The following is an 11,639-nucleotide window of genomic DNA, read 5'->3' on the forward strand; positions in this document are numbered from 1 at the left end:
TAGATTATCAATATATAGTAATTTGTGGAATATACTTCTAATTTATAGTGAATGGTGCATTTTAATTACTCAAATCATCATGTAACAATAAGTAATTATACTAGATAATATTATATGCTTTGGTATAACTATGTATGTAAAATTGATTTAAATCTTTAATATGTTTGTTTACTTTATGTTTTATATTTTAATTAAATAAAATAAAAAAATAAAAGTCTCTTAGGATAAATATTTAGGTTAATTTTTCTCTTTAATAGAATTATAGGACCTTGGTACTATTCTTTTGGTAGTTTGACAATCAAAATACTTTTTAAAAGATCGGGCAAACATAATTTGTTTACCAAATGTTGCAAAAAGTACTTATTAAATGAATTGGCCAAATATAAATAATTTTAAAAAAAAATACTTTTAGAAAAAAATACTTTTTAAAATAATCTGGTAGCTTGGTCAAACGGGCTCTTAGACCCCATGACCGGCCAGCTTCGGCCTGGTAAACTTAGCCCGGTACCAAGCTAATGGCGAGACTGGCTAGGCTGTTTTTTCCTAGGACTGGCCCGGACCAACCCGACATGTTGATACCTTTTATACCAATTAGAATAAGTAGTAAATGAATCAGCCCATCTATTTTCTAAAATTCCCAATAATAAACCCATCTTCTAAAAGTGTCTGCTGGACCGGGCTCAGATTTCAGATGTTGACTAAACTTTTTTCTATGAAAAGCCACTTGTTCATCCCCTTACCAAAATTGCTAGTTTCACTTTTTTAGAAGCTCCTTTCATTTCCAAGTGGCAAATCACTACCAAACGCCTCACTCCCTTTCTCTCCTTTTCCTTTCTTCCATTCCAAAGCCCCCAACCAAAAATCTACTCTGCTCTTTCCTCCATATTATACATACTTGTACCATGTAGAATACTACAAACTACTAACACTAAAAATTTTCTTTATCTTCATTTACAATCTCAAATTTCATAAATTCCCACAAATTACTGATAAGACAAAAGCTGCCTTATATATGCGCTTCTCATTATTATCGCCCCTTGTTCTTAACCCAGTCATCAGATTCTCCAATTCCAACGCGCTTTTTGGGTTACGATTCCAATTATACCCTCGTTACTCTGGGTATTTACGATCGCCCGTTACAATGGCGTCGGCGAAACCAAAGCCGGCGGCGGCGGTGAACAAGTTTCCGGTAGAGGAGGAATGTGTGGGTATAGCGAGGAAGTGTTGGATCAAGTTCAAGAGAGAGTCTACTTTCGCATTGTACACTCCGTTTGTGGTTAGTTTGGCATCAGGAACCCTAAATCTGGACACTTTCCGCCATTACATTGCTCAGGATGTTCATTTCCTCAAATCCTTCGCTCAAGCGTCAGTTCTTCACTTCCTTTTCTTTAAATAATAAATGTTATTCCTTAGAAAATGTTTCAGTGATTAAGTGTTTTTCTTCTTTCTGGTACTGCAATATTTTGTTGGTATACTGTTTTAAATTGTAAATTTGTAATTAGAAGTTTTTTTGGTAATTACTCCCCTGGTTCTACAAAATTATGATGCAAAGAACTTTTGAAACTTGTAGTTGAAACAAGCCATAAATATTTGTGTGGATATAAATCATCTCTCTCTAAGGCTAAAGTAAGGAGCTTAAAGTTTTTTTTTTTTTTAATTTTATATATAGAAATGTATATTCTTTTTTGGACAAACTAAAAAGCAAAGAGTATCACATAAATTTGAGACAGAGGGAGTATATGTGTTTCTTCTGTCCAGTACCTTTTAATATTCTTTGGCTGGTGGAAATGGTGTCATTTGTGTTTATTTGTGGTTTGTTATTTTTATTGTTTCTATAAGCACTGTGTTCATTTTGTTTCTACGGAAAATCAAGAAAGTTGCTTCCTTCTTTGTTGTATTATTTAATTCCTTTTCTCCAGGCGTATAAGGGCTTATGGAATAGGATTTTATGTGTCTTAACTTTATTGTTCAGGGAAAGAAAATGGGAATTAACTAACAAAAAAGAAAAGAGAATGTCTATCTGACATTTGAAAGAATGTGGGCTTAGTCCATCTACATATAAGAATATCTTAATTCTGTTAGTTGGTCAAAATCTCTATCCATTTCAACAAAAATGTACAAGTAGTATGAAATTCATCATTCATGGGGAGAATCCCAATTTACAGGCCTGAGTATGGCTAGTGGATTACTTTACCCTTTTAAACTCATTGGGAATGTCTGCAAGAGTTTCGACATGTTCAGGTAAAATAAAACATTAAAGTTGCGCAGGAGAAAAATATAAATGAAAATAACATTTTTCCAGTTAAGTGAAAGAAAAAGAACAACCTAAGAGAAGAAAAGGAAAAACAATATGCTAGATCCTTTTCCGGTCAAGTTATCTTTTCATTCTCTGACTTGGTCGGCCTTTTCTAAACTTCTCTTGTGATCAATGTCTTATTTCGCTCCAATGCTAGATGTCAACTTAAAGCGTCAATACAGTAATCTCTCTCGATTCTTCTCTACAACTTCAGAGTTAAAACTTCTAAAGGACCTCATGTCCTCTGTCCTTTTGTTTTCCTTTTTGTTTGCTCTCTTATCTTTTTGAAGTATTTTCGTCCAGACTATCCATTGTTTTGGTGCTTTATTTTGTGCCAGAAATTGCTACAATTTTGCGAGGGGGTATCCAGTCAAGACCTAGGGGTGAAGTAATCCCCCACCCATAGTTTAAGGAGTTTAAAATGGATTTCAACCTTATTCCCATTTTTAGGTCTCTTTTGGTAATGAATTATATGTACTCTTTTTTGAAGTTCTTCTATTCACATTGTTTTGCTAGAGATGCAGGATTTTTCGGGTTTAGTGGTTTTGATGCTCTATGTTATTGCTAATAATTGTAAGATTTGCTGATTTGGACAAATGATCGATTTTGGGGGCAATAAGATCTGTTTTTGCATGGTCTTTGCTGGTCGTGTAATACTTTTTTTTTTTCATGTCTTTCTTCTGCTAAGAAGTTTGTTAAGATTTTAATAAAAACTGCAGGTATGAAGCTGCAGAAGAGTGTACTGACGATGACGATGCGAAGGTTGGCATTAGTGAATTGCGGAAGAATGTTATTGAAGAACTTAAAATGCATGATGCAGTTTTAAAAGTAAGATATGGGTCACTAACCCAGTCTCTTTTCCATTAAATTCAAGTTTCTCATTCACCATTTTGTGATTAGTATGGGCATGTCCACAAATTTCCTGTTGCTTCTTTCCTCCTGAGAGATATAGTTGACTTTATATCACCTCGGTCATTTAACTTAAACCCTTGTTTTGAATGCACTGGAAAAGGGATGTCGGATCTTTTTACCCATTTAAATTGTCAGTTCAACTGGCTTTTGCAACAAAACATGAGCTTTTGCTTAGTTACTAGCCGTAGACGAAGCATACATCTGGCTATCTTTTAATCTTGAGTAGGCTTGTCGGAAAGGAATGTGATATATAATTCTCTTTCTTAATTTATTACCATTTTCCATGTAAGCGAATACATTCATATCTGTCGATGCTTAAAAAAAAACTAGGTCATTTATCTTGGAACTTACAGGGACTTTGATGTCTTGGAGAAGTTTGATGTAAAAATTACTTTAGTTATGAACTTATAATTGTGCCGACTTAAGTTACCATCTCCAACTTTAGTTTTTGCATCCTCACCATTCAAAAATATTTCTAAGGAATTGGATAAATTCAAATCTGGCTTCTTCACTGTTTTAAGAGCTTAACTAATCTATCTTTCAACCTCTAAATGTTTAGTAGCCTAGAAGGCACCATATACATTTGTGCACAGCCTGGTGAAATGAATCTCTCGTAATCCATTCAGAAGTATTTTATGTGGACCAGGGTATGGTTGGCAGATGTGCGTGTAAGGTTTGCATTTTCCAAACAGTTTTTCTTTAGAATACGGGGTGGACGAAATATTTAGGCATTACTTTGAGGATACAGCTATCAGTAAATCAATCAATTGAGCCTAATCCCAAGTAAAGTTGGGTTCTGCTATGTGAATGCTCTATAATCATTCTGCTGTATTTGGATCCAATCATTTTAATATTACTTTTATTAGTGGTTATCTAAAACTACAGGTTTTCTCAATCTTTCAATTGTCTACACTGGCATACTGTTAGGATACATTTATCAGCACAAAACTATCTGCTTAGCCGGAGATCTCAAAACCTAAGTTGCTCGGACTCGGGTGCGGGTGTCCGATACGGGTGCGGATCTAGAGGTCAGATCCTTCATGATCTAAATTTAAAGATTCGGGGGTATGGATCCAGGTACGGATACGGGTGCGGGGATTCGGCTAAAAATAATTCAATTATTTAAAAATAGAGTTATAAAAATATGTCTAAATTTTGAGACATTATGTGGAAAACTTACAAGGTATTCCGAGAAGGAGAAAATATAAGTAGAATTTTAGAAGGGGATAAAAGGAAAAGGACTGACATAGAAATTTATATATCCAAGATATTCCATTTTCTTCCATATCACTCTTAGCTTTTGATTTGTTTTCAAAAATCATTGTATCTGTCCCAAATTTCTCCGTTGATTTTAGTCAAAGTATCCAAAATCGGTTGACCAGATCCGATACGGACCCCACACCCATACCCACACCCACGTCGTGTCGACACGGGTGCGGCACTGAAAGTGAAGAGTCCGAGCAACATAGATAGTGACCATCTAATATCTGTTTGATGTACAGTGTGAATAGTCTTTAGATGTAAAGATACCTTGTCTATGTCGGGAGTTTGAGGTCTCAATAGATTATGCGTTTGTCAGTCTATATTGAAGTTCTTTAAAATATGTTTTTCAAGTGAATTCCACTTATACATCTTGGGTACATGATTGGTGTGGTTTACGAGGAGAGCTTAGTGGGCATAGCAGTTGGCAAGAAAACAATATAGTTTCACTAGTTCGAAGGAGGGATAGAAGGATTACAAGAGAGGAGGAAACAAATAAGATAACCGGGTGCCAGGATTCAGTTAATTGATAAGTTTGCTCCTAGTTATCAAATAAGAGCCTGTTTGGACATAAGAAATTTTTTCCTTTTTTCCAAAAAAATTACACTTTTTTTTCAAAATCAGTGTATATTCATAAATTATAATTGAAAATGCATTTTTCAAATTTTCGAAAATTTGAAAAACTCCAAAAAATAATTTTTCAAAATTTTCACTCAAATTACTCACAAAACTTCAAAAACAACCCAAAATTATATTCATGTCCAAACACAACTCTAAATTTCAAATACCATTTTCACTTGAAATTTTTTTTCCCCCTATTTTGGAATTTTACAATTCTTATGTCCAAACGCCCACTAAGACTGTGGCAACTTTGCGACTAGAGCTTTCTATCAATGAGGTTTCATGCCAAAAGATCATTTCAGTGTCTTTCTTTGCTACTAGTTAGCCTATATTTTAGTTGCATTAGGTCTTATTAGTTATAGAAAATGATACTTTATTACTTTGGTAAGTGTATATATACACAAGATGACCTTTTTGCTTCTTTTTTTTGTTTCTTTTTAGGGATAACCACAGGATGATTATCATTGGCAAAAAACACAGATCTGCAATTGATATCGTAGTATAATTAGGCTCAACACTAGGAGACCTTGCAGATTCTTTTTGAGAAAATGAGAAGTAAATTCTTGAGATAGTGGATAAAATTAGAAACTATTTGTCAAAATTAACTTTGATGTTTGGATCTGCAGCTAAATGTCTTTCTCTTTTGGATATTGGTGGATGTTTTGGTACTCTACTACTCTTTACAAAGTCAAAGATACTCCAGTGGGCATGTTTAACTTTGTTCTGATCTGTAAAAGTGAAGTAATTATTGGTCAAGTAATTGCGTATTTGCGCTCTTACACGTAGCACGGTGTGTCTTTATAGTCAATAATATTGAACAAATTCTCTTTTGCGATAATATTACTCGGTGAAATTCTAGTGACCACTTTGTATTTGGTGGATATCTTCCTTTTCTTAATGTTGATAGTGAGTTAGGCATACTTTTTGTTTCTGCTGGTTGGTCAGTATTCCCTTTTGCTTGTTTAGTCTAGTTTGGTCAAATGATTATATAGGTTTAAGATGTTGGTGCTTGTTGGTAAGTGAACAAACAAATTGAAGAAGCAGTAGGAGGTGCAATCTTCATCAATTCTAGAAGTGGTGGTCCTGCCATGACATTGATGTCATCATTAGATTTTGAGAAAAGCTTTTCATGTGTCCTCTCTTTTTTTATTGAAAATGGAGAGGACAGGTTGTAATGTTGGAACTAAGAGGTTTTTACATATGTAAGCTATAGGAAGAACTTGTTTTTTTAATCCTTCAAAAAGAAAAGGACGAACTTGGTTTTCCTTGAGTTAGAGCTGTTAAGAGGAGTGAATTTTTTAATTTTTTTGAACGTCAATGCCCTCTGAGAAAACATCTAAAAAATGAGTATGAGGGATTATCAAGTGGAAAGAGCATCCTTCCTCAAATTCTACGACTTCTTTTCCTTCTTGTCCAAGTTTGGAGGGCCAAATGAGAACATCACTTGAAAAGGTGATTGGTTGCTCATTGTGGAAATTCATCTTAATTTATACGATTTTCACTTATGCATATCCGTTGTTAGGGGTTTCATTTTGTCATTGATTACATTGAAAAGAGAAGAATTACGGGAGAATTCTCTTTACAGATGCAATCTTAATAGTAGAATGAAACGCGCCGGCATCGCCTTATAGGAGAAATCTTAATAGTAAAAGAGCAATTATTATAATATTCCTTTGTGGCAAGACGGGCCTTAAGTCGGTCAAACTATAAGCTTGGTCTATCATTTATGTGTATAATCAGTGTTATCCTAAGTTGTTCCGACACAGCAGTTTATGTGCCGCACCCATGTAGACACGACACTAGTATGAGTGTGGGTATGGGATCCATACCGGATTTGGTTTGACTATGACGGACGAAAAAAATTGAGACGAGATACAATTTGATTCCCGAAATCAGAACCAAAATTAGGGTAAATTTGAAGAAAATAGCATATCTTTTCTAGGAAATCAATCCTTTACTTATCTACAACTTGAGAATAAAAAAGAAATCCGCACTTTATAAGCTATACGTAAGTATTCCACAAAATTGTCATAATTTAGAGATATTTTTATATTTTTATTTTTTTGAATTATTTTTAGCCGGATCCTTGCATCCGTATCCGTACTAGGATCCTATCCCCTAATCTTAGAATTTACATCTCGAAGTATCCGACCTCTAGATCCGCACCCGTGTCGGACACCCGCACTCGTGTCCGAGCAACTTAGGTGTTATCCACTCCTTAGTCCTTTGTGCTAGTCAATATAATTTAGGAAGGAAGAATGGTTACACTTCCATTTGTAACTGCTTAATGATCTTTCAATAGTTGGATGCAATAAAGTGAGAGTTTCATCGTTGACCTCTTATGGGACATCCTTGTTGATAAAAAGGTCTGGTTACTGTCACCTACTCTTGAAACTGGAAAGATTGGTGCTAATTAGTGCTACCCAACATTTGAAACCTTTCGAGCCTTAAATTTCTATAGCACATTAAGAATGGCTAGGTCTCTACTCTCTAAAGCCTGAAGCATTTCAAAAAGCAAGAAGTCAGTATCATCAACACATTGGAAATGTGAGATCATATGAGCTCATAATAGATAGTGGTTGGCAGTCAAAGAAATGGTTGTTTTTCCATAGGTTAGGTAATTCCTTAAATCAATTCCCCATTATTTGAGGAAAGAAAAAATCAATTCCTGACTATTCTTTTTGGTCCCAAATTCATCATCTTCCTTTTAGATTTTCTTTCATATTCTTCTTTTTATGGGTTATCTAACTTATTGAAAGATATAAAATAGAGGTTACAAAAAGATAATAGAATGTCCTTAAGATTAGTTAAAGATGATTTTAAACCATAAATGTATCCCTTTCCCTTTTCTTTTGAAGCCATCTGAAATGATGATTTCTTCCTTTTGAAAGAAAATTCTGCCGTATTAAAATGGTGCATAATTTTCACACTTCTAGAATAGGTAATTCTAATTTTTAACTCTTAAACATTACTAAGAGAAAATAACTTCGTCTTGTCCTATGCAAACATGACTTGGCAGAGGAACCTAAACACTGCAAAGGCAATTGAAATGAGCATAGATCATAGTTATATGGGATATTTTTCTTCTTGGATCACTAAGGTCTGCCTGAAGTTAATGGGCTGTGAAGGACTTGTCTGAAAATTGGTTATGCAGTGTGTATAAGACTTAATGCTGATGAGTAGTCAAGGCATTTTGTTATTCTTATGTGCTTATTGCAAAGAAAGAATGGGTAAGATATCCTACTTCCTTTTTTGGGATACAGTAGCAGAAAGGATAAGAGAGGAAAATTCTAAATGAATAGACGAATGGCACTATCTGCAGACTGTTAGTTTATCTATGCTATCTTGGCAAGCTTCTAGATTATCCAAGTCATTTCCTGCTATACTTCAGAAATGGCATGATGTCCGTGGTTAATGCCCAACTGATTCATCATTGAAGATTCACAGTAGCTAATATTTTGAGCTGCCAAGGTGTTTATAATTTTATATAGTCCGAGTGTACTGTATATTTAAGCACTTTACACATCGCACACACGAGAGATACATATCGAGTTTTATTTTCGTTTCTATTCGGGAAAACACATTCTCATAATCTTTCTCGAGTGTAACTAATTTGGCAAGGAAGTTAAGATGTGCTGTTACTGATAAGTGATAGCAACTGTTGTTAACAGTTAATGTTTATGATCATCTTAAGTCCTATGTAGCAAAGTACATTCTGAACTCTCTATATGTGCATGTCTTGTCTTCTTGCTTGGGAAAATGAATCATTTCACAATCACTTCTACAGGAGTGGGACATTGATCTGGTCAAAGAGTCCACTCTTAACCCTGCAACGGCCAAGTACACAGATTTTTTATCAGCTACAGCCTCAGGAAAGGTGGAAGGAGTAAAAGCTGCTATACTTGCCACACCATTTGAGAGAACGAAGTTGGCAGCTTATACTCTAGGTGCTATGACTCCTTGCATGAGGCTTTACGCCTATATTGGTAAGGAGCTGCAAGCGTTCCTCGAGGGAGAGAAAATTCATCCATACAAGAAGTGGATTGACAGTTATGCCTCTGAAGGTTTCCAGGTTTGTGGCTGTTTATTCCTACTTGTCAAACTGATGAATTCAGCCTGTGAAAGATATTTTATGACATAATACGCATTTTACTTAACTAAACTCAAGTATGTTGTTTATTGAATAATAGGCATCAGCTCTTCAAACCGAGGACTTGTTGGATAAACTGAGTGTCCCTTTGACAGGCGAGGAGCTTGACATCATTGAAAAGCTTTATCATCAAGCAATGAAACTTGAAATTGATTTCTTCTTAACCCAGCCACTTGTTCAGAAAGCTGTCATCCCTTTGTCAAAAGATCACAACCCTGCTGAACACCGGCTTACAATATTTTCTGATTTCGATTTGACGTGCACTGTTGTTGATTCTTCTGCCATCTTGGCTGAAATTGCAATTATAACAGCACCGAGATCTGATCAAAATCGACCAGAGAATCAAATTGCGCGGATGTTGTCGGCTGATTTGAGGAATACATGGGGAGATCTCTCTAAGCAGTACACTGAAGAGTATGAGCAATGTATAGAGAAGATGTTACTTACTGAAAAAGGTAACACTTTTTTCATGATCTTTTGATGTGTTCAATTTTCTGATATCATAATATTGCAAACCAGCTGGAATGAACCTGTTCTAAGAATCTTACTTTTACAGCGGAAAAATTTGATTATGAAAGGCTGCATAAAACACTTGAGGAACTTTCTGATTTTGAGAAAAGAGCAAATACTAGGGTGATTGAATCTGGGGTACTGAAAGGTTTAAACCTTGAAGACATAAAACGAGCTGGGCAGCGATTGATTCTCCAGGATGGTTGCACCAACTTCTTCCAGAGCATAATAAGAAATGAAAATCTCAATGCAGACATTCATGTCCTCTCCTATTGCTGGTGTGGCGACCTTATTAGGTCTTCCTTTTCATCAGGTATTTCATTGCTAAGACAACTTAGTGAAATGGAACTTCAGTTGAACATGTGCATTAATCATAATGTTTCAGTTGGGTCCACTAGATCTGCTAAAATTATTGCTGTAGGTGGATTGTTATAGTCTATCTACCTTTTATCAAATGTCTTCTGATTCCTTAGTTGCACCTGGATATGCTAGGAAGTTTGCTAAACGTTTTTTGGTGGCTAAGTGACATTTGTCCCCTTTCGTCGTGCCAATCTTGCTTCCACCCGCTATTCCTTTCTTTTACCCTGGGAAAGGAAAACACTTCCAAAATGAATGAGAAGAAAGAAGGGGGGAAATGGAAAAGAGAGTGGAGGAAAAAGCTGATTTTCCTTGTTTTTAATATTTACCTTGCTTTCCCCTGTTCTTATTTTTTGTCATGCGTTATCCTTACTTTTTGACTTATCTTTTCCTCTTAAGCTTAGAGATATGAACATTCTTCATATAGTTTTGGCGTGCTTATTATAATCTTTAGTTGGGCGTCAAAGCTGATGAAATAAGCTCTCTTTCATTTGCGTTATGGTAGAAGTTGAGTGTCTTACTGAACAGTTATAGTTTTTATTTGTAATTAATAATGTGATAAATTTTTTCCTGCCTTTTTTGGGTTATAAAGCAGTTCTCTTTTTCCTGCCTTCTGCTGACCAGGGGGTATAGATGCTCTGAATGTGCATGCCAATGAGTTTATGTTTCAAGAATCTCTATCCACTGGTGAAATTGTTAAGAAAGTTGAATCCCCCATTGACAAGGTTCAAGCATTCAGTAAAATTCGAATGAACTGTGGCAATGACCAAAAAAATCTGACTGTTTATATTGGGGATTCAGTCGGCGACTTACTTTGCTTGCTTGAAGCAGATGTTGGCATAGTGCTTGGTACGAGCTCAAGTCTAAGGACGGTGGGGAATCATTTTGGTGTTTCTTTTGTTCCTCTGTTTCCAGGTGTTGTCCAGAAACAGAAGATGTGCACTGGGGTAGACTCATCAAGTTGTTGGAAGGGACTATCTGGTGTTCTCTATACTGCCTCTAGCTGGGCTGAGATACATGCTTTTGTATTGGGGTCATGAATTCTCTTCAAGTTACATATTCACCATGCTTATTAGGACATATGGAGAAATTCTTATATAGTAGATCATACATACAGCTTTGTGGCTAGTTTTATTGCAGGCCACAGATCAGTTCTGTTGTTCCATTTTTGTTTTTCTACAGGATCTTCTGTTCAGAAATGTAAATGTCATTCATTTTGGCTGGAGATTCTATATGAATACTGCATATGTTAAATGTCGGCGGCTGTTCTATTCTAAAGTTTTATTATTACTTTTAGGGTTTTATATATTCTTGGTGAATGGTTCTCAGATAAAGCAAACATACAATGGTTTTGAAGTAGGTGAATTACAGGTTCTCGTCATTCAGTTTTTTGCGAGAGGCAGTGTTTTGATAATCTAAAATCTTGACTGGATGACTTCTGTTTCGACTCTGCAGCTATTGGAACGATCATTGTTGGTTGTAGTGAGGTGCTCTGTAATGAATTATCTAGTTACATCTTTCCAGTTTTCATCT

General features: G+C 35.4%; 1 protein-coding gene across 1 annotated transcript; it reads left to right on the forward strand.

Annotated features, from left to right (window-relative positions):
• Positions 1-651: 651 nt before the first annotated feature.
• Positions 652-11,360, forward strand: LOC107799284 (bifunctional TH2 protein, mitochondrial). The gene is made up of 6 exons (XM_016622374.2): positions 652-1,365; positions 3,016-3,124; positions 8,877-9,161; positions 9,280-9,694; positions 9,796-10,062; positions 10,731-11,360. Exons 1-6 carry the CDS (start codon positions 1,013-1,015, stop codon positions 11,144-11,146), a joined length of 1,845 nt encoding a protein of 614 aa, XP_016477860.1. The 5' UTR covers positions 652-1,012; the 3' UTR covers positions 11,147-11,360.
• The last annotated feature ends 279 nt before the right edge of the window (positions 11,361-11,639 follow it).

Source organism: Nicotiana tabacum, chromosome 13, assembly GCF_000715075.1.
Source record: "Nicotiana tabacum cultivar K326 chromosome 13, ASM71507v2, whole genome shotgun sequence".
In the NCBI taxonomy this organism is placed as follows: domain Eukaryota; kingdom Viridiplantae; phylum Streptophyta; class Magnoliopsida; order Solanales; family Solanaceae; genus Nicotiana; species Nicotiana tabacum.

Coding starts and splice junctions, on each gene's coding strand:
- LOC107799284 (XM_016622374.2), top strand. CDS start 1,013: ATGCGCTTCTCATTATTATCGCCCCTTGTTCTTAACCCAGTCATCAGA. Junction 9,162..9,279: donor ATGCCTCTGAAGGTTTCCAG/GTTTGTGGCTGT, acceptor ATTGAATAATAG/GCATCAGCTCTTCAAACCGA. Junction 10,063..10,730: donor TAGGTCTTCCTTTTCATCAG/GTATTTCATTGC, acceptor TCTGCTGACCAG/GGGGTATAGATGCTCTGAAT.